The sequence below is a fragment of the Dreissena polymorpha genome, chromosome 8 (genome assembly GCF_020536995.1).
Source record: "Dreissena polymorpha isolate Duluth1 chromosome 8, UMN_Dpol_1.0, whole genome shotgun sequence".
In the NCBI taxonomy this organism is placed as follows: domain Eukaryota; kingdom Metazoa; phylum Mollusca; class Bivalvia; order Myida; family Dreissenidae; genus Dreissena; species Dreissena polymorpha.
This window is the reverse complement of record NC_068362.1, coordinates 50907375-50930566: the sequence shown is the minus strand read 5'-3', so window position 1 is coordinate 50930566 and position 23192 is coordinate 50907375. Positions and strand designations below refer to the sequence as shown.

Genomic DNA, 23192 nt, shown 5'->3' with positions numbered 1-23192 from the left:
GTTAACACTCTAGAAGCCATATTTATCGTACGATCATCATGAAACTTGGTCAGAAGATCTGTCCTAATGATATCTTGGACAACTTAAAAAATGGTTCCAGTTGCTTGAAAAACATGGCCACAAGGGGGCGGGACATTTTTCCTTCTATGGTCTTATGAATCTTCATGAAATTTTGTCAGAATATTTGCTTCAATGATATTTTGGATGTGTATGAAAATGATTCTGATCTTTTGAAAAACGTGGCTGCCAGGGTGTTCACTAGTCATGAAAGTTGGTAAGAACATTTTGTTCTTATGACATATTGGGCTTTCAGTTCCTTTGAATCTCAGGTGAGCGACTTTGGGCCTTTCAGACCCTCCTGTTTCACATCCTTGGCGTTTCGCTCCCAAGATATATCCCCCACGTCGTTTCGCCCCATTTAAAAAAAAAGATACTTGTAGTTTCACGTCACTATTGGAAATTTAGTGTGTAGTGTTATAACACAAATCGCTAATTGTAAGCAATATACTGGGTTACTTAAGTACAGGTGGTCTGAACAGTTTTTGACATGCATTCAGGATGTCCATCCAAACGTACTCGGTCATCTAGCGCTTTAGTTCGTTTTCTGGATAAGATCGGGTCATTGTTACATTACATTTTCACTCTCATATATCAAAATCATGTCAACCTTTATTTTGTTGTCGAGTGTGGACTACAAATGTATAATTACTCATACATGGATTTTTTTTAAAAATAACAAAAAAACAACAATACTAAAACAAAACCTGATAATTTAATCATATATTTTAATGTAAATAGAGTTAAATATATTGCTGGATCAATGGTAATGATGTTAATTTTTCCTGATAAATTATTTAATTGGCTTTCGAATACAACCGGTGTGTAGTTGATTCGTTAAAAATTGTTCAAGTTACATGGTTGACAGTAAAGATGGTATAGTTTTACGGCAAACGAAGTTGCCACTGCTACTCCTGCTACTACTGCTGCTACTGCTGTTACTTCTGCTACTGCTGCTACTGTTGCTTCTGCTGCTACTATTGCTGCTGCTGCTACTCCTTCTGCTTCTACTGCTGCTACTGCTGATACTGCTGCTACTGTTGCTACTGCTGCTGCTGCTACTGCTGCTCCTACTGCTGCTGCTTCTACTGCTGCTACTGCTACTGCTGCTGCTGCTGCTGCTGTTACTGCTGCTACGAGATGCCGCCATTTTTGTACTTGTAGCTTACAAAAGTTACTATAACACCGTGCTTGCAGTTGAAAAAATTACTCCCACACCGGTCGACATGCGACACTTGCGCGATATTTGCTCGATATATCGCGCGAGTGTCATATCGTGCGTCGTATCGTGCGTCGAGCAAATGTCGCGTGTCGACCTATGGAATTTTAGGTCGACAGACGACATTTGCGTCCTATCGTGCGTCGCTCAAATTTCGAGTGCCGCGCTCGAAGGTCGACACACGACATTCAAGCGACATTCAAGCGACAGCCAAGCGACGCACGATATAACAGTCAACAACTCAGTCGACAGGCAAGATTTTCTGCAATATTTTTTTTTTCTAAAACCCAGCGCGGTATGCGACACTCAAAATTTGATTGTCGCATAATTGTTGCATGTCGACTTCAAATGTCGAGTGTCATATCGTGCGTCGCTTGAATGTCGCTTAAATGTCGTGCGTCGACCTCGAAGGTCGACACGCGACAATCAACTTGGCCATATCCGGATTCCGTAGGAACCGCATGTGGCATTTGGCGGAGTTAAATATCATCGCGAAATGATTGAGATTGAAAAAGAAACATTAATTGCATATACATGCTTATTTCGGTTCAAGATGGTGTATAATTTTATGGTAACTGAGACAGAATGAAGACAATAACTTTCTATAATCATGTGCAATTAGTGTTACATAATTAATGCTTCTGAAGTTGACTAAAACTCAATATACATGAAGAAACGTTTGCTTATTAATTAAGGCGTGTCATTACGTGATGAGTGTTTAACAATCCAGAATATGTTCAAATTGCTATTTGTAATACGTATTAAGAAGCAGATGTTGCCTGAAAATTACAAATAATGTATACGAATAACGTATATGTATTACGTTTGAATGCATACGAAGTATTAAACACATATATTATTGATGAATGCTGATATAGATGAGCACAAAATATTCATATTTCCACTTAATTGGTGTGCCTGGTTATCAGTTTCTCTAACAAATCTACCGAGTATTTAACAACATGTTTGACTGTATCACAAATAATCACATTTATACAATCATGAATATAATATAAGCATGCTCAATTTGGCAATCCGAAGATTTTGATACAATTTGCACAAATATTTTCTTTAAAACAACTCTCCGACCAAAATGCAAAATAACTTGACTCTGTTTAACGGTCAATAATAACGAGTTGGTTCACATTGCATTTCCAATTGTTGAATGCAACATCTGGTTATAAATTTTACACGAAACTAAATGGCATGTACATATTTTGAATGCAACATATTGAACATTTACTAAATTTAGTGTATTTGCTTTGGTACAAAGCGTTCTAAAATATAAGTTAAAAGTACATTTTAGTAAAAGGTTACGGTATTACATCGTCTAATTTTAGATTTACTAATGTACACTTACTTACACATAATGTACAATTTGTATATTGTAATATTTATTTTGTAGATACATATTAGCTATAAATATATACAATTCATTTAATTCAGACTATCTTTTCATCATTAATAATTTCAATGTCCAATGAAATGCATAAAAGAGTTAACGCAAAATAACTACAAGTATATACCTTAGCATATACAAGATTAATAAATAAAAAAAGTGCTCATGATGGGCAAATTTTGAAGGTGACCTTTCAAAATAATTAAAAGATTAAAATCATACCGTTGTGGTCGCAACTTTCCGCGCCCCACTGGTCACATAATTTATGCAGACTTTCATTGTAAATGACTTAAACAGTCTTTTTTAAACGTCAAGACTCAGATTATCAATATTTCATTGTGTAACATCATCTACTGATCCTCTAAAAATAATGTTCCAATCATGATCCTTGGGTCATAAGATTTTTTATAAACTTACGTTATTTAAAAAAAACGTATTCTCTCAAGCCGCTAAGATCTTGGAGTTAATATTTTATTTGTAACATCATTTAGTGTTCCTCTAATACATGTTTTCAAATCATGTCCCTAGGCTCAACGATTGCAAGACCGAGAGGTTGCATACGTTAAACACACTTAAAGTAAATAACTTTTTCCCTAACTATGCTACTTCATGGTTCTCATCAAGCTTGTTGAAAAATGATGTTTATATAAAAAGAGACAGAATCCAACAAAGCAATTATTCTCACTAGTCTATGTCAGTTATTACATACTGAATAAAGTTATCTATTTAGCAGATGTGGTAGTGTCTCTTTAAACAAACTGTGAAAATAATGAATGCAATAAGCTGTCAATTTTAATGTCGGTTATGTTTGAGCAGTTGTGTCAGTATCGCAGTATATGAGTCATGCTGATGTATAGTTTCAGACTTAATTGTTGCCAAATGTGTAGCTTCCCATGAACAGCCAGCCAGTCAGTCCAAGCCAGTCGCAGATAGGTCTTTATTGTAATGCTGATGCATAGCTTCAGACTACCAAGACCCGTTTGACGATAAGTCACGTGGCCGCAGAATTTCAGAACGAGGCTGAACGTGATGCCTTTTCTAATTGTGCCATACAACGCTGCATCTGATTTCTACCATTCACGCTTTTGAATCTTCGGTAAACGATATTGAAATGGTAAGCGGACACAACAGTTCAACACTCAACTCTCCAAAGCAACATATTTTGTGCATGTAAGAACAACAGAAGCAGTCAATATTATTCACGCTTTATAATTTGTTCATTATATAATGATTACTTGTATATTCAGTGTGAGTCAGATTTGTGTTGCTCCCTGATGTACATTGCTCTTGTATATTTTCAATATGTGACACAACGTTTGAAAATTGTCATTATTACAATGTGTTAAAAAGTTCATCTAATAATTGCTATAAAACTCGTATTAAGAACGTAAAAATTATATAGTTGTATATAATAATCGCTTTTCTATATGCAAAAAAAAAATCATCTCAAAATTTATATTTCAACATTAGTCAAGAGTATGCATTTATCATGTTTTTCAGTTCGAACTAATTGTGCAACACGCTAACATTTGCATTTATATATAACTGTGTTTTATATTAAATTTTCATGTACATTCCTATATTTTACATGTTTTTGTCCCAGACTTTATCTTAAACGAGTGTCAATCAGCCATGATTATGAAACCGACTACAATACTATCGCATGTAACAAATATGTGACCAAACAGATAGTTCAGGTTCTAGTAGGTCTCGGAAGGTAAAAATAAGATATGACTAACTATGACTATCAATCCCTTCGATTGGTTGAGGTTTATAAACGACAGCTTGTGCGTAATTGCGATATAATTTATTACGAAATATTATAAAGTACCTTTTATAATACACGTGTCATATAATGTATTAGAGAGGATTCGAGTATATAATTGGGGAGTAGAGAGAATATCTCACTGTGGCGAACATTTATGTTTGAGGAAATATCAGAGATGAAGTTATCAACGTATCTTGTAAGTTAGTTTAAATATTGGTTTATTAATTTGGTAATGACTGTATACAAATAGTATCGTTATTTAATATGAATAATACATGAACGTACTACTACTGATACTGCTTCTACTTTTTCTGACAGCTTGTAAAACAAGTTAATTAGTATATCTTAAAACGCTTTTTCAGATTTTGGTGTGTCATTTGCATCAGATTGTTGCCGACGTTGACCCACTTCAATTGGTGAGCTTGATTTTTTTTTGTTATTGGGATATGTAACGGATTTATATGTATGAGATACGTATGCAATTGACCTTTCGACAGCGAGAGTGAAGCCACGCCCCCCGATTTCAAGGGAGGTCACTCCGCCGAAGTCCGTCATAAAACTGGCTACGCGAATCGGTACGTTGGAAGATATTCACAAAGATTTCGGTCCAAATTACATGAAATGTTTCTATTGCTATCATGTTTTATTTAAAATGTGTTAAATGTAATGTATCAAATAGGTGTTTAGCTCCCCTCAAAGATATAGTACCAGAAAGGCCGTTTACCAAAAAGGCTTCCCAAAAAGTCCGCATCAGTGAACCAAAAACGCCTCATGGTATACCAGAAAGGCCATACAATATTTTTATTATCATTGAATAGTTATGCTGAATATAATTATCATATCTATGAAATAGTCATAACTTTTTTATAAGTCTACTTAAAAGTCGTTAATCTATAGTCAAAGTCGGCCAATTATCGCAAATTATCACATACAGTATGCATTGTCGTTTGTCACAATACTTTTCATTGAGTAATAGATGTTTCAGTTTTTTAATTAAAAGCCGTTAATTTTGCAACCGATGGCAATATTGCAAATGTGGCAAAGGTAAGTAAATTTATTATATAAGAAGACAAAGAACGTTATATTGAAATCCGATATAACACATATCTATAATGCGTTTGGTCAAAATGACCCATGAGCATTGTTATAATCGTGTAACATAGTCAATGTCGTCAAAAAAGTAACATACACAATATATTATTAATTTCCTCTTAAACTATTTTTTGCAATGTTTAAAATATAAGAAGTTGAAAGAATTTTCATGTACAAAAAAAAACACAGTTTGCGGCATCTGTTTTGATAACGGATTAGTAGAAAGCCCACATATGGTGTAAAATGACATTTATTGGCAACTATTGATAATTACATGCGCATTTTAAAATAGTTCCTTAACTTTTAACGATATACAACTAGCTACATTAAATTCGGAAGATTTAAACCGAAAAAAATAAAAATGCTCTATTTTATGTGATATTATTAAAAATTATAACTGATTGTCTTTATTATTACACATTTCATTAGCATTAATAATCTAGTTAGCAAAGTTTAGAATATTTTTTTATTAGCCGACTGCATTAGAATGTCAAATTTATTTAACGTTAGCCACCTTTGAAAATATGGTTTTAAATGTTCCTTTCTAATTTCTCTATATAGAAAACAAGTAAAAAGTGATACTCGTTTTCTATAGCGTGTCCGGTGCAAAACTTACATATTCTATTTTCGCGTAGTATCTTATTATGACGACCTTAGAACAAACGTCGAGGTGTTTTGCTTTCGGGCGATAGCTTAATATGTTGAGATTAAGCTGTTCGTTGAGACGACTACAAAGACGAATCCAACGTTTGCATTTTTTAAGATTAGTACCCGGTTAATGGAACGGAAAAACGTAGTTCCATCTTTTAACCGTTCTGGATACATTGTGTCTGAATAACAAGTGCCATAACAGCACCTTTTAACCATTTTCTTTGTTTAAAACACAGCATTACGTATAAGCTTATGTGACGAACAACGGCGAGTTTGACGGACAAAATGGCGGATAGAAACGGGCCTAATCTATGCAGTAATCTGATTGGTTAATAAGCCTGTCAATCAATCGGCTGTCGAAAGGTCAATTTTCTACTGTGTCGATGTTATTAATCGGTAGCTGAAAGAATTTGTGTTGCTTTGTTTACACGCTTTAATTTGAAAAACATACATTTGAAATTTTCCAAGGGCCTTCCTAATTAATAATTATGACTATACGATAGTTATATTAAAAAGACATATGTAAGATAGAATTCTGTTAAGGTTTTGCAAACAATGAAATGTTACAATATTTAACATCATAACACAGTTTTGCATTTTACTAATGGATGTAATGGATGTAATGGATGAGCAACTAGTTCATTAATATTCGTGTTCTTTTTTTACCCATCCCGACGTACATCTATCAGATCCATCAGACCTTAGCAGCTCTACAAAGCCAGATTGACATCTATCAGGTCCATCAGACCTCAGCAGCTCTAAAAAGCCAGATTGACATCTATCCGATCTATCAGACCTCAGCAGCTCTACAAAACCAGATTGACATCTATCAGATCCTTCAGACCTTAGCAGGTCTACAAAGCCAGATTGAAGGTCAAGAAACGCGGATAAATGCTCAACAATTGCAGATACATGCTCTACAGAAAGCTGTTCAAGAGCAAAACGGTAAAGACGTTTGCTTTTTTTCAAGTACTGTGAAACCATTTATTTTCGTCGGCACAAAATTTCGCCCATTTCATAAAAATGACTATTTCGTCCGCTCTTAAATTCGTCCATTTCTGGTTTTGAAAAAAAAAACAAAAAAACGTCCGATATGTTTGTAATACATGTAATACGCGGTTGCGAAAAAATCGTGCTGGGGAAAGAGAGGTGACACTTGGTAGTCACTTGCAGGAGACGGGCCTTGTTTGGGCTATGCCAATTAGCAAGTCTGTGATTTTAGGTGATAGTAACTGTCCCTTATTATTTAATGTCATTGACACGTTCTTTGTTATGATTAGCGGATAAGTGGGACTGAATAATCGTTAACGAGTGTTTTAAACAACGAAGCCAATTGCCATTTACTAGTATACGCTTATATTGCATTTTTGTAAACTAAATGTGTAAATCGGGGCTAATCCTAGTGAAAAATCTTTAAATCAGAAAGAGATTCTTAATCTATGTCATCTACCATATCAGAAAGAGATTCTTAATCTATGTCATCTACCATATCAGAAAGAGATTCTTAATCTATGTCATCTACCATACAAGTTGACACAGTTTACATGCTCAACGTAACACTATAGAGGTTTATCAATTGTTCAAAACTTGGGTTGCCATCTTGGAACGGAAAATAATTGGGCTTTTGAACCTGTTGTATGATACTTTGCATCTATTTAGTCAGCAGACATTTAAGTTCAACAGAATCAATGTAAATGTGTTCAACATTTGCATTACCCTATGCTTTCATTTTCGTAGTGTGTGATTAAAATATATTATCAGAAAACTACTTTAATATTTCATTTGTGTATTTTACTTTTTGATTTAACATTAAAAATATTTTTAAAGTTTGCAATTTGTGATGAAACGCTAGTTCGAGAAAACTATTAACATTTTGCTTGATAAATAAATGGAAGCGTACAATTATATAATAAACGACCAGTTGAACGAGATGATTTTGCAGAGTTTGTGTAAATTTCTTTTCACCAGTTGATGTATGAAATTCACGTTGCTACAATTGCAAGCAACATTACGGATATCATATTTTTTCTTACAGGTAGAAAAGAAGCATTTACTGCTGTGAAAACCAAAACGCAAACAAACATCGGCCGGAATGACATGATTGTATTCGAAACCGTTGTGTTCAACGAAGGCAATGCGTATGCCCCAAATCAAGGTTTCGTAGCTAAAAGCGCTGGCGACTATTCGTTCACTCTAACGGTAGCGCACGATAGTCACCCTGACTCGTTGCATGCGGGAATCATGCTGGATGGCCAGATTATAGCGATTGCTCAATCGACTAAGGGGATGTTTGACCAGGGCAGTCAGACGGTGATCGTTCATATGCATCCTGGACAGCGTGTCTGGGTGCAAAGTCTCGATTACTCGAATCAGTTCGTCTATGGAGATTTGTACAGCGCGTTCTCGGGCTTCCTGCTACAACGAGATTAGAAGATGCATATTCTCTGAAATGGAACCCTCTTTTTGTAAATAAGCATATGCAGCAAACGATGTGTAATTATAGTGTAAAACAAAGATTTTTAAAAATATTCTTATGACTTTCACGAGCCACAATAAACATGACAACCTTTATTGTGAATAATGTATAAGACAAAATTTAAATCGAGACTTTATTCAAGAAAACTGTCCAATGCAAATATAATGTAAATGTAATAGATTTAATAGATTGATAAGACTTTGTAAAAGTATGCGTGCAAAATGCTGGGCTCTGCATTTGTATACGAAGCATATGATATTACTGTCAACTAGGTACATATTGTCTGTGTCTTATTGATATTAATGTGTGTATGTATAATTTAATGACCTATAGGTAATGAATACTTTAATTCGTTACTACATTAGTTCATTAAACATTTGCAATCTATTAATGTGTTTTGCTTGTTTTAAACGACATTTTTGAATGAAACATATAATTAGATAAAAACTCTTCAAGTACACAACATTACTAATTGCAACGAAGAACCATAATCGACAAAAATATATTACTTGTAATTAAATATAAAATAAACTTTATACTATTTTCAAACATATATCCAAATACATGTAGTTACAATCATTAATTCGTCGATTGTTTTTTGCAATCATTCAATGTTGAAATCTTTTATCATACATTCATTTGTTTGTGTGTAATTCGTTCGTTCGTTCCTTAATTCGTAAACATTTCTGAAAAAGCGAATGGTGCAATATGGTACGCAGTAAATCTTGTATACGCCGTGGACCGCTGACTCAACTTCACCTTAACCCTTTGCATGCTGGGATATTTGTCGTCTGCTAAAATGTCGTCTGATGAATTTCTAAAATTAGCATTTTCTTCATTTTTTTCACAGAATACTATCAGAATAGCAAACAGTTTGGATCCTGATGAGACGTCACGTTTTGTGGCGTCTCATATGGATCCGAACTGTTTGCAAAGGCCTTTAAAATTCGGTTCCAGCGCTGAAAGGATTAACACAAACGAATACATATTTGTGTTTTTTTAACTCATACAATTTTAATCAACAATAATGTGGCCGATTGGCTAAAGTGCGGACAACGAGCCACTGAAACGGCTAAACTTCTCGTCTTAAAAGTAAGCAAACCGTAGCTGTTTCTGGTTAGCATAAGAATGACCTTGGTCTACCGTATAATTAGTGGATTATCTAAAGTAAAATTAAGATCTTTCCTTAATAACATCTTACTAATTATTTTAACAATCATTTGAAAGAGAGAAATATATGTTATAAAAGGGAAGGATGTCTTGTATGCATTAGTTTCATTCATACTTTCTTTACACCGACTTGCAACTGAAACAAGTAGATACACCACTACACTTGAAAATAAACAATTTTGTCTTGTTCTGAGAAAATTTGGCTTAATGCATGATCGTAAAGTGTCGTCCCAGATTAGCCTGTGCAGTCCGAACAGGCTAATCAGGGACGACACTTTCCGCTTAAACTAGATTTTCGGTAAAAAGGGACTTCCTTTAAACGGAAAATACCATTTAAGCGGAAAGTGTCGTCCCTGATTAGCCTGTGCGGACTGCACAGGCTAATCTGGGACGACACTTTACGCACATGCATTATGACCAGCTTTCACAGGACAAGACACAATTATTCAAAACATGTACGTTGCCCACTGTAGACTCTGAGCTTCATTTGAATTTAGTTTATCCCATATACCGATAAGTCAGAAATAATCTTTTTAAGATATCATATTTAGGACGTTATGATACTAGGAATCTTATTAAGAAAATTTAGAGAACGAAAGAAGTCTTACCTCTGTATACGACTGGGACAACTACTGGTATAAGCGTCGTCTTAATAATTTAAAAAAAAAATCTGGACAGTTTGATGCGCAAACCGAGCAGCATACGATTCTACTCGAACAAATCGAGGCCGTCGACTAGGTGATATATTGTGGTGTTATGTCCGGATAAATGTTATTTACTGATATTTTCTGGTTAACTATGACTGTTTATAGTTTGTGTCTAAGAACATAATATGTAAGTTTTAATTGTCCTATTTGCTGTCTAATATTTGCACCGTACGTTTATAGGAACTCATACGATACAGTATAAATTTATATCGAATCACAAATTACCCAGTATATTGTTAATTTTGTAAAAACGAGTTAGAAAGTAATTATATGAATATTGTAATTTGTTTAGCAATACCAGGGACATAAGTAAAATGAACAGATCGTTAAAGTTTCCCATAAGATAATTGGAAAATGACAAAACGAATACAAATGAGCCGGGCTCTGTGAAAAGGAAGTTTTATGCACGTACGTTAAGTGTTTTCACAGATTAGCATGTGCAGTCCGCACAGGCTAATCAGGCACGAAACTTTCCGCTTTAATGATATTTTTTCGTTTAAAGAAAGTCTCTTCTAAGCAAAAATTAAGTTAAGGCGGAAAGTGTCGTCCCTTATAAGCCTGGGCGGACTGCAATGGCTAATCTGGGACGACACTATACTCACATGCATTAAACCCCCTTTTCACAGAGCATGGCTCATATTATTCTAGGTTTACCATGTAGAATGCAACATGTTACATAAAGGGTTACAACTCGTAAAGCATCAAACCGCTCTAATCACTAATTGGATACCGTAAAAGCTAACTTCCCCTTAATAATTAATTGCAAAATTAAGGTCCTACAGTTTGATTGATTGTGTTTTTTTTCGATGATCATGTGATACTACTTAATTTACAAGTGTTTCTTGTACCTCTGTTATTCATAAACGCATTCGATTGTGCGTTTGAAAAAATGCTTTGCAAACTTATCTATAATGAAATATGCATGTTGCTTTGATAACCTAATTGTTACGTAGCATTATAAAACCTAAACGATGATTTTAAAAGGCAATCTGAGTATCGCAATTGGCTCTACTTGACCTCATACCGAAAATGATACAAAGCGTTTATTTATAAATCCTCTAATGGGACACGACGATATTTCTCTCGGTATTTAATAAATGTTCGTCAATTCCTTTGCAGCAATAACTGCATCAGAATTACGAATAAAAAAGTATATACAAAACCAATTTAAACAATTAAAAGCAAGCAAAAATAAGAACTTAAACATGCCTTTGCATGAACTCCAGCGTAGGTCCTGTGAACAACTTTGACCAAAAAAATCGACTGAACAGTTACGTTACATAACATGATAATCGAAATGCGGGTAGGAAAATATGAATGGAATGTGAATAGATGATAGCAATTTAGGTACGCAAAAGTATTGATATCACAGTTTTTTCGCCCAGTGATACACGTTGCTTCGATACTGATTTAATGTTGTGGATGAGTCTGTAAATATAAATTGTTTACCTAATACATGAGACGTGTGTGTATTTAGTGTTATTCTATTTCAACCCAGTTAAACAATCCTATAAACTTTAGATGCTTGTAACTTATTTTGTAAATCACATTCTGGAATAAATATGTTTAAAAAAACACGGCTTTATTATACTAATTACATGTTCTATTTCGGTCCAGGCTTACACATCGGTAATTTACCAATATCTACTAAATCAGTCAAATGGTAAACGTAAGTGAATTATTGATTCCGTCCGCTTTTGAAGTCTGATAGTTGATGTATATGACTCGGAAGATTTGCATCAACGTTGAATGGCCAACACTAAGGCTCATTCTATTGCTGTAAGAAGAACGCGACACACTGCCACTTTAGAATGTACAACGCACATACGCAGCAGTCTGTTATTGATGAATTTATAACTTGTTTAATGCCCGCTTTAAGAGAGCAGATAAGATTGCACGGCTAATTCCTATACGTGCTGTTTGGGTTTGAGTGCATATATGACCCCAGGTGCTATGCAATCGGGAGTGTAAACTCCTGAAAGGGCTTCCCAAACAACTCTCTTTCAGGCTAAGAGGTATGAAAAGTTTCACTCAGACAGCAAACCCAAGGGGGTAAGACGCTCTTAAACCTTGGCCGGCAAGTCTCATACGACAAGGAAAATTCGGAAAATAAATCACTCCTTCAGACGGATGCACTGTGTGGGCGCATTACGTCAGTGCAACACTTCTTTCCAATGATGGACAATAGTGGGTCTTAGCATATTGGTTCTCTGCCGGTGGAGTCTCCTCAGACTTTAAAAGTTCCGAAACACATGCTTCAAAGTCAGGCCACAGTTAGGTCACCACGTCCCGCTGCAAGAGGTCATGCTACGGAGACCCACTGCAAGACGGTTTCAGGTACAAAGTCCGGAAGGAGGAGACCACGATGTAAGGGAAGCTATGTGTATTATTCTAAGTGGAGCAGAAGAGTACATATAGGATCTTGCATGAGTGGTCGTTTTGTATTGAATTTATTAAACGAGTCATCTAAACAAAGATTAAAACGAGGCTTGCCGAGTTTTTATCCTTATTTAGATAACGAGTTTAATAAATTCAATACAAAATGACCACGAATCTAAGATTCTATTTATAACATGACCAACAATTTTTTTCTTTATTTTATGCTCTTTTCACCTTTGTATTCACATTGTAAAAGAGTTTAACTGAAGAAATTCACTGGAATAATGACGTCATTTCGTCACAAAAATGACGTCATTTCACAGTTATATAACTAGTGTAATAACACCCGTGTAATAAACAAAATTGAGCGTTACGTTATTTCACTCCTTAAACGTAAAGTCATGTTATAAATATAGATATTAGTTTAATCTGCATGGTGTTATGAATAAAATTTATTCTGTTTCTGCCTTTTATCGTTGTGAGTTATTTTAGTATTGTGTTTTGTGTTGAACAAATAGCGTGACATCAAGAGTTCTCTATTAAAATACACTTCAGAAACGTTAGCATTGAAATGATGAAAAATACTTGTTATTTTACATTCGAAATGGGAATGACGTGGACGGTGAAGGCGATGATAAAGACAACACCAGCAAGTTAGCCACCAACATGTAGCATGGCACGTGGAGGTATGGTTGTAAATAAAGTTTTGGCAATAACAACTAAATATATCTAGGTTTCTAACTATCAGTAAGGTTTGGAGCAATTCACGTGAACAGCAGAGTAATGATATTATGTTTTGAGGGTGTCAGAACGACATTATAACAATTGGGCAGATGAGAATAAGTTGCTATCTCTTACAGAGAGGTTCACCTGATAGTGTTATATTAGCACTCGTTTGGGGAAATGTCAACCAGTCATTGTTTCATGGAATTGTTGTGTTGTTATTGTTTGTGACCATAGAAACCATAACAATATCATGGAATGGCTCCAGTTCATTACAGCTATTTAATTTCGACCATATTGTTTGACCAAAGGATATAAACAGCTCACTTGAATATTAAAACCCATTTATTTAAGCTCGATTGCATAAAAAGCCGAGATCTTATTTAGACGCTTTCTAGTCCGTTTCCTGTGTAGAACCAGCTCTTGATATCTTTTGGGGGAGATATGAAGAACGCTTCCTCAGCGGGGATCGAACCCGTGACCTTACGGTCGCTACGCAGACATTATATTTGCTAAGCCATGGCGACCATTTAAGTACTTTGCAGTTACCGTGTTTTCAGTTTGTTATGGTACTTGGCGGACACAGTTGTTTTATGTGCATGCTGTTCGGAACGTTTTATGTTTGTCTGTATATGCCAATTCCAGAGTGAGTTAAGTATTGTAACAAACAGAATACAAGTATTCTTTATGACGACGATAACGATAACAATTGTGTACTATTGCATTGCTATAGCACCTGGTTTTGGTTAGGTTTAAACACAGATTTAAGAAATACCCGCTCAACAGTTATTATAGCGACAGAACTCATGAATGAGCAAAATAAATTATTTATAGCTGACTTACACGTTTCAACTTACACTTTACATTTTATTTATAAAATAAAACATAGTTAGTTAAGTTTACCATCACTGTGTTGAGTGGAATGATAGGAACAAACTTTTTTATCAATCCTGTGTATAAGTTTGTTTTGAGCATATTTATTATGCTGTGTGGTCAATGATCTTTGTTATTGATCAATGTTAATAAAACATCGAGGCATACATGGAAGAGAGCACACACAATGGTCTGTTTGGAGTTTTTTAAAACGTTATGGATATAGCGGGGCCGCAACCATTCAAAGGCCAATAGTAAATAATTCATTTAATAGATCTATATTTTACACCTATAATGACGCACACTAGTTCCACTACGAGTATGGGTGACAGATAAGGCCGCATTTGGCGTTAAGACTCGAATGCACGTGAATAACTGCTGCCCGCGAAGACATTTATTGTAGTTTTAATTCTCCGAGCTCAAACTTTTCACATTTCTTGTCATATTTAAGTATTACCCTGACATCATCAGAATCAATTGGTTTAACAAACAACCACAGAAACTATGTTTCCCTGATCAAGGTTTATAAACACCCGCATTAGTATCAACTTGACTGTGATCCATAGTTTTATACAAAAATAGAACAAGGTCGTCGTGAGGCGCAGACGGATTTTTCTCTTGTCTGAAACATTAGTTATTTTAGCACGAAAAACAACACTTATGATATCCGATATTAATGTGTTGTTTTGTATAACTTTGTGTGTCATGTCATACTTTCTTGGCAGTAGTCTTTAATAAAGTTTGAATATATACAAAATGTAATTGACAGATGTCAACAATGTAACTTCCGTCAGACGTGCACCAGTACACGGACATATTTATTCACTTATACCAAGCCGATGTTCCACACTAAACGATGCATTCTCCATTGATCTCTATTAAATATGTATCCATGACATGGGCCTTGCCTTTACTACAACTTACCGTAGCTTCCCCATCAACATTGTATGCACCAAATCTTGAAAGGTACGATGACTATCATCCTGATTTAGGACCAATCTATAGATTACCACTCGGCGAATTTGAAAAGCCTTGTAAATATAACTAATATTTATTGCATGTGATTCCCGTGACCAGTGGTTTCAGGCAAAAGTATAAACATGCAGCTAACAGTCTTCCAAGACAGACACAAATCATCAGCTTGATTTGCTTTTGTTGCGGACTTCCAAAGGTCTCCACAACACCATTTGAAAAAACACCCTTAATTAAGTGTGAATTGGTGCTGAAATCCCAATATCAGCTGTTTACTGGTAATTCATATAGCCAAAGGTAGTTAAAAAAGCCATATAGGGTGAACAGCTTTATTAGAAGTTTCCATTCAGTTGAATGAGAATAGTGCACTAATGTTGTGATCATTGTGTATGACAGTGACAGACATTTTTTAAGATACAGGTATGCTTTGGACAAGTTATAGTGTTTTTCAGTGAGTGCTGATTTTGTTGCTAAGAGTTATGTGGGATCCTACACAAGGGACACAATTAGCAAATACACATGGGAAAAAACGGCAATGGTGTACAATATTTAGATTCAATACTGTAATAACAATTGTGTACGACGTCAGCACTACAGCATCTTATTGAAGTAAGTTAAACTTATGATGAATGCAAGAAGAGACACGCTTCGTAGTAAAAATAGCACATACACTTATCATTTGAAATAAGACGTGCTGTATAGGGTGCTGATTCTTTTAAATAATGTTTTGTTTCATGCATGTTTAGTTGCACACTTTTGATTTTATTGATACAAGAGGAATTGTGTTTAAAAAAAGGTTGTACTTATGATTATTTATATGCACAATAAATTATGTTGGATTGTAACATATTATTGTTAATAAACTGTATGTTGGCATAAAGGAATGTGTCATATTTTTAGTTCACCTGAGCACAACATTTTCATAGTGTCTCTGTGATCTTCTGTTCGCAAATGTCGGCAGTCTTCGATTGTCCACATATTCATTGGGGAAAATTTAGAGGCCGCATTTATTTCCCAATTTTCATGTAACTTTGTCAGAACATTCATCCCAAATCTGTATTGGCCGATTTCGAAACTGAGTCAACGATACAAAAACGATACAAAAAATTGGCCCTAGGGTCAACCTTAAAGAAAAGCCCTATAGAGGCCACGTTTTTGTCTCTTATATTTTTCTTGCTCAGTGTTATATCTTATTTATAGGCCTAGTTCAAAATTGGTTCTTTTCCATTAAAAAAACATGGCCGTCATGGGTTGGGGCAGTTTTTTCCAATATGGCTATAGAGAAACCTATTGAACTCTCCTCAAGTCACATTTTTTTCCAATAATCTACTTGCTCAGAACATTTGTCTCTCATATATATCTGCTGAGTTTGAAAAGCATAGGCCATTAGGAGTGAAAATCCAAGGCGCATGGTACAATTAAAGAAAAAGCTTTTGAACACAATCTTGAGTTCTGATAAAATTGGCAATTATAAATAATATTTGCTCTTAAGGTTTGTCTTAACCCTATTTTTAACAAGTTTGAAATGGGTCAAGTGGTATCAATAACTATGTTTCTAGGTCAAATTTAAAAAAAAGCGTGTACACATTCTTAAGGCCACATTTTACCCAATTTTCATGAATCTTGATCATAACTTTTGTCTCAATTAAATTACGGTGGAGTACGAAACATGGACATGTGAAATTAAAACTACGGTAGGTGAAATAAAGATACCGCATGAAAAATCTAGAGACTACAGTCCTTTATTGCCAAAGCTAACAAACACTTTACCAGAATACGTTAACTTAATATACCTCTACCGAGTTTTAAACTGAGTATAGTGACAACATACCTAAATGCACTGGGATGTCTCTATATACCCGTGCATAACGTTATCAATAATAGTGTGTGCTTGTATATACCACACCGTTTATTGTTAAGGAAATATTCGAACTTAATTGAATATAATTTAATTGCGTTTGACCTTGTATTAATACCCGAAAGATGTTCAACAAACGTCCTTTGACCACAGAGAAAGATTATTAGCATTTGAAGGACTCTGCGTGGAAACATACATATTTATCCGAATAAAGCAAATGCCACGACCCAGTGACTTCTCACATTCATCTGTCAGGTTTTATGGCCGTTATCAGGATTTTAAACACGTGTGTAATGTGTTTATTGATAAACGCAAATTGGTTTATATCTGATACAAATGCAACTGTCTGAAAATTTAAAGTAATTAAATGATGGAGAAAATATGGGTGTCCGAAAAATTTGAGGCAAAAAAATATCTTGAAAAGAGGGTTCAAAAAACTAAGAATGATTAAGATAGATATTGGAGCGACTATGGTGGTTCTCAGGTCGCAGCTAGATAGGGGCGACATTTAGATATAGGAGCTACGTGTTAGATAAGCTTAGCTTGCCCGAATAAACACATAGTTCTAAACCAGCTTGCGGTGTTAATTACAAAAAGGAAGAGAACACACATGTTTTAAACCTCCTTTTCACACAGCACGGCTAAAATAGACGCTCTGCTCTAGATATGTATAGAATTTTCAGTATCGACTTTTAAAACTTCACGTAAATGAGAATGCTACTTAGATAAAGTGCAAACGTGTCTTCGTTTGTGAGTTTTAAACTTTAAGGCTTCTGTAAACAAAGGTCACAATTCGACTTAAAGTGAACGGTTTTGGTTAGCAATGCTATACCTGTATGCCCGTTATACAGCATGTTTCATTTGTACAAAACGCGGCTTTACAGGAACGGTAATAACTGGCGCAATGTACAGAATGTGTTCATTTGTATCGATATGTTTGTTATGTAATTTTAAAAATGGTAGAAGCGGAGGAAAATACATTTTATCACATATTAAAGTATACAGAATAAAAATGTTTATGTAAAAAAGAATACATACAAATATATCCTCAGTATTTTGTCTTTACTGTCTTGACTCATGCACTTGCAAAATGTACTTTAATATGGCTAGCATAATACCAGTTGAGTATTCGCCTTCTAATAGAAAGAAGGTACAACATGTTTTATCTGCTAAACTGCCTACGTATCATTATGTTCACAAGGTTACCAAAAGATCAAATTCGAAAGTAATTCACACACTTAAAAATATATTTGATTGATTCCATGCAGCTCGGCAGAAAATTGATTTATGATAGTGTTTAAAGCAGAAAATCGAAACGCTTCATACCGCGTCTATTTGCTGAAGACTGGTATTTCATTATTCAACGCTCTTCTATTTCCACCTGACGATGAAAGTAAATATTGATATAATTTAGTTGGGTTATGTCGCAATCAATAGAAATGATCATTTAAATAATAATTCCGTATCAAATAATGCACATTTGTTTTGGTTATTTAAGTTAGTTTTCCTTACTACATGTGTATTTTAAGATCATAAATATTTCTTCTTAAGACAAACTTAAGAATAGTGAGATTTTGTTCTATAAATTCAATTAATACATCTGTACCTTCAATTTTTCTGGGTTAGGCTACCCCCCATTTACCGTAATTACTCGTATTTTTCGGACACTAAACATATAATATTTTTGTGCCGGCAAATTAAAAAGCTCTAAAATATTTCCAAAAATACAGTGTCCGAAAAGAATGATGAAAAAATGACAATATACCTTAATGCATGGGATGTCTCTATATTCCTGTAAATAACGTTATCAATTGTAGCGAGTGCTTATATATACCGCCCCGTTAAGTTTTAAGGAAATCTTTGAACTTAATTGAAAATAATCGAATTGCGTTTGACTTTGTATTATTATTGCGTTTGACTTTGTGTTATTAATAACCGAAATATGTTCAATAAATGTATTTTGACCACAGAGTAAGATTATTAGCATTTGATGGACTCTTCGTCGAAACGTGCCTATTTACCCAAATATAGCAAATGCAACGGCCCAGTGACTTCAAACATGCATCTGTCAGGTTTTATGGCCGTTATCAGGATGTTAAACACCACTCTGGATCAGCAGACGATTTGTTTCATAAAATCAATCTCTGGGTTAATGGTCGCCATCTTTCGAACTACTTTCAAAAGTACAACAACAACAATAACAGTAGAAGACAATTTTAATTGCGAAAAGTTGAAAAATTGAGTACATTCAGTGATTCATTTTGAAATCTACATCAATGAGTCCCTGGGACTCGCATGTTTTGAAACAATGGGTCCAATCTGAAAACAATGGGTCCCAGATTGTGTCTTTGTAAATTCGTTACAAATCATATACTTAAAGCGGGTATATACGATTTTTTACATGTGTTTATTTGTAATATATTGATCAAATATGTTACAATTACACAAAATAGACAAGAAAAAGTATGCATTAAAGCCGAATTTCATAAAATGCAGCAAAGACAAATTAGCGGCCCGAGCCGATTGTGACAAACATATTTTCCTACAATAACCAAAGCATTCGTTTTTGTATTAGGATTGGAGTTAGTGTTCGTGTGTCGTATGAATAGATATCGTTGCAGAAATAGCGAAGCCAAGAGTATAGCCCGAGCCACATCGACTGAAATTTGCGATCTTTTTTCTTTTCCGATTTTTCTTTAGAAACAATATTATCATTGATGTCTACGCTGGATGTGTCATTTTGGAGTTCTTCGGCCGCGGAACTGGTGTTTTTTAAGAAAGATGTCAATTTACATTGTTGCGGATCGATTTTGAGAACTTTTTTGGGTGGCATTTTCTTTGTTTACCATCCGGGACAGTCAAGTAACCGTCCAACGAACTATTAATAAAACGCCGTAACTGATTGGATAATTTATATATTTCGACCAATCGAAATACGCGTTTTACATTCCGAATGTAGTGATATGACTTCCGTTCTATAAGTCAAGACGGTGTTGACATGTGTTTCGGTTATCTCCACGAATCGAAATCGGTTTGTAAAACTTTGACGATGTTGAAAATCGGAGTTTTTTAACAATGCGTCCCGAAGACGCACACGTTTGAAAAGTATGCGTCCCCAGGAAAAAACGTGCGTCTGGGACGCGGGACGCACGGCAAAATGAATCACTGGTACATGTGTCACGGTTGTTGAGTGGAATAGTATTATTTTCAACTGTGTACGAAGCATTTGAACTGGTAGTGGAATAACCGAATTGTTGGTGGAAATAGAATTTAGAAATATATCTAATAATTCATCATCGTGTAGAATTATCATCAGCATCATTTCTGTGGAACATTGCAATATTCAAAATACAAGTGTTTCATAGCTATGGTGCTTTTGACATAGTTCACTAACCATCAAGATTCATGCACACAGGTAAAGTAAATAATTGAATTTGTGCAGAATGTATATTTTTTACAAATTATTATTTAATTTTACCAATTTATTTTAGATAGATTGCACTGAAACTCAAAGTCTAAAGCTTAGTAAGACACTTAAGCCAGTTTTCTGAGAAGAAACAATACTTGTTCAGAGTATAGCAGGCTCATGCTGCCTCTGGTTTATTTATTTGGCCTTGGCCTTTAACCTGGGTCGCTTTGATTTCAGGTGTTTAGCCCCCATATCAACAAGGCTCTCGACCTATAACTGTTATTCATATTGTTTAAAGATTTTGAGAACCCTCACTCGGTGCCAGTGGGGATAAAACAGGGACCTTCTAATAGTTAGATGAATGCATCAAATATGCCAGCAACACTTTATAATCAATAACTTTATAATTGATGATTCTGTTCTTTTAACTACATTACTTATTTACCAAAACAATGTGAAACACATTTTAATGCCCCCAAAGGAGGGCATATAGTGATCGCACTGTCCGTCTGTCTATCCGTCACACTTTGCATTTAGGTTTCGAAAAAATGCTCCTAACTTCTATGTCCCTTCAGATGTAACATTCATATTTGGTATGCATGTGTATATGGACAAGCCTTCCCACACACACACAAATTTTGACTCCTTTGACCTTGAACTTAGGGTCGGCGTTTAGGTTTTGAAAAATGCTCATAAATTCTATTAAAACGTTTATCGGGGGCGTATGTCATCCTACGGAGACAGCTCTTGTTTTTGCTACTGTCCTCTGCACAAACCATGATATATCTGCATATATGCATCCAACCAAATCAGTAAAACTATTTGTCACTTAATAACAGTAAACTTATTGCATGTTAACTTTTCAACAATATATATATATATATATATATATATATATATATATATATATATATATATATATATATATAATTATATGTAACAGATCTTGAAAAAACACACATCAAACTTCAAATTGTTTTAGTAAATTATAGGCTTTAATTGGTATTGTGACATTGACACCACTCATGCATGCGACTATACAATTATACAACTATGGGACACATCATTTATGAGAAATTCCAATACATCAACATATCGTCTCAGATTTAAGGCAGATAATCTAGTGCTTTTTTGCTGCCATTTTTACTATTACACATTTTATGTTATGATGCATTGATCTTGTTTCTAAATTAACCAAGCAATCATGTTAAACTTGTGAAGAAAGATGTTGTGTGATAAATAATGAAAATATAATCACTACAAAGTGAACAAAATTCAGTTGAATACTGTGACCAAAGAGCAATTCAGATCATGATTTAAATTAAATACAAGTAATATGAAAGTCTGCCTATTGGATCCCAGTTAAGACTTATTTGTCAAATCTGCACATTGGCCATGTAGAATAAGGGACTAAATACCATCAAGTCATGTAAAAATGAGCAGGGTATAGCACGCTGCTATTGATCTCTTGAGCTTTCACATTAATTTTACGGGTAATTATCATACAACAAATGGTATTATATAGTGTAATGATAAAGCATTATGAGCACAAATTATATCTCTTACTAGTAGTGCAAAAATCATTTAAGTGTCACATTTCAAAAGAAAATTTATACAAAAAGGTATTATTAATTGTTAAAACGTTATAAAAGGTTATTTCAATTCACTAAAGCATTTAATTACAAGAACAAGTGCATTTTATTTCCATTACAATACATGTAACAGTATTGGCATTGTATTTATCTGCATTTGATGTGCATTTAATACACTTAAAAATGCAGACAAGACACACTAATAACAGAAACAGATGCATTTTTTTCTGCATTTTTCCAGCATTAATACTCTTCAAGTGTATTTTTTATCATCCCAAATACACTTTACCAGGAAAAGGGTATGTTAAAATGCATTTTTAGTTTGTTTTAAGTATATTTTCAAATGCGTTAAGACACTCTTTTGCAAAAAATGTTTTAAAAAAACTTAAAAAAAATTTAATATACTAAAGACAGTGTAGTAATAATTAAAGTTTTGTATGCGCATCAAAAACAGTGTCAAATTCATACCAGTGCCTATTTAGTAGCAGTAGGCCTTATATGGTCTACTTGTGGTAGAAATAATGCATTTTGTATAATACAACATACATAAATTAAAAAATATAGCTGCCCATACAGTTCAATACAATGTTCAATTAACTACACTATGCAAAGTTGAAATATGACATCAAGCTTGGAATAATCTTTTCAATAATGTATAATATGCTGTTTTAATTGATAAGTGAAATAGACACTTGCATATAAAAACTGATTTTACATCAAAACTAAATGTTTAATTTGACTTTTAGCTCCACTGGCCAAAGATCCTGTGTCCATCGTGCGTCCGTGCATTAACTTTTCCTTTAAACATCTTCTCCTAAACTACTGGTCCAATTCTGATGAAATTTCT

At 34.4% G+C, this 23192-nt stretch overlaps 1 protein-coding gene across 1 annotated transcript; it reads left to right on the top strand.

Annotated features, from left to right (window-relative positions):
* The first annotated feature begins 4506 nt into the window (after positions 1 to 4506).
* LOC127842505 (uncharacterized) lies at positions 4507 to 8786 on the top strand. Its single transcript, XM_052372036.1, has 4 exons — positions 4507 to 4639; positions 4806 to 4859; positions 6876 to 7131; positions 8222 to 8786. Exons 1-4 carry the CDS (start codon positions 4598 to 4600, stop codon positions 8614 to 8616), a joined length of 747 nt encoding a protein of 248 aa, XP_052227996.1. The 5' UTR covers positions 4507 to 4597; the 3' UTR covers positions 8617 to 8786.
* The last annotated feature ends 14406 nt before the right edge of the window (positions 8787 to 23192 follow it).

What these genes read in the sequence shown, in the direction of transcription:
- LOC127842505 (XM_052372036.1), top strand. Translation starts at nt 4,598, where the DNA reads ATGTTTGAGGAAATATCAGAGATGAAGTTATCAACGTATCTT. An exon ending in TGAAGTTATCAACGTATCTT is followed by an intron (nt 4,640 to 4,805) that starts GTAAGTTAGTTT and finishes ACGCTTTTTCAG; the next exon opens with ATTTTGGTGTGTCATTTGCA. An exon ending in ACGTTGACCCACTTCAATTG is followed by an intron (nt 4,860 to 6,875) that starts GTGAGCTTGATT and finishes TACATCTATCAG; the next exon opens with ATCCATCAGACCTTAGCAGC.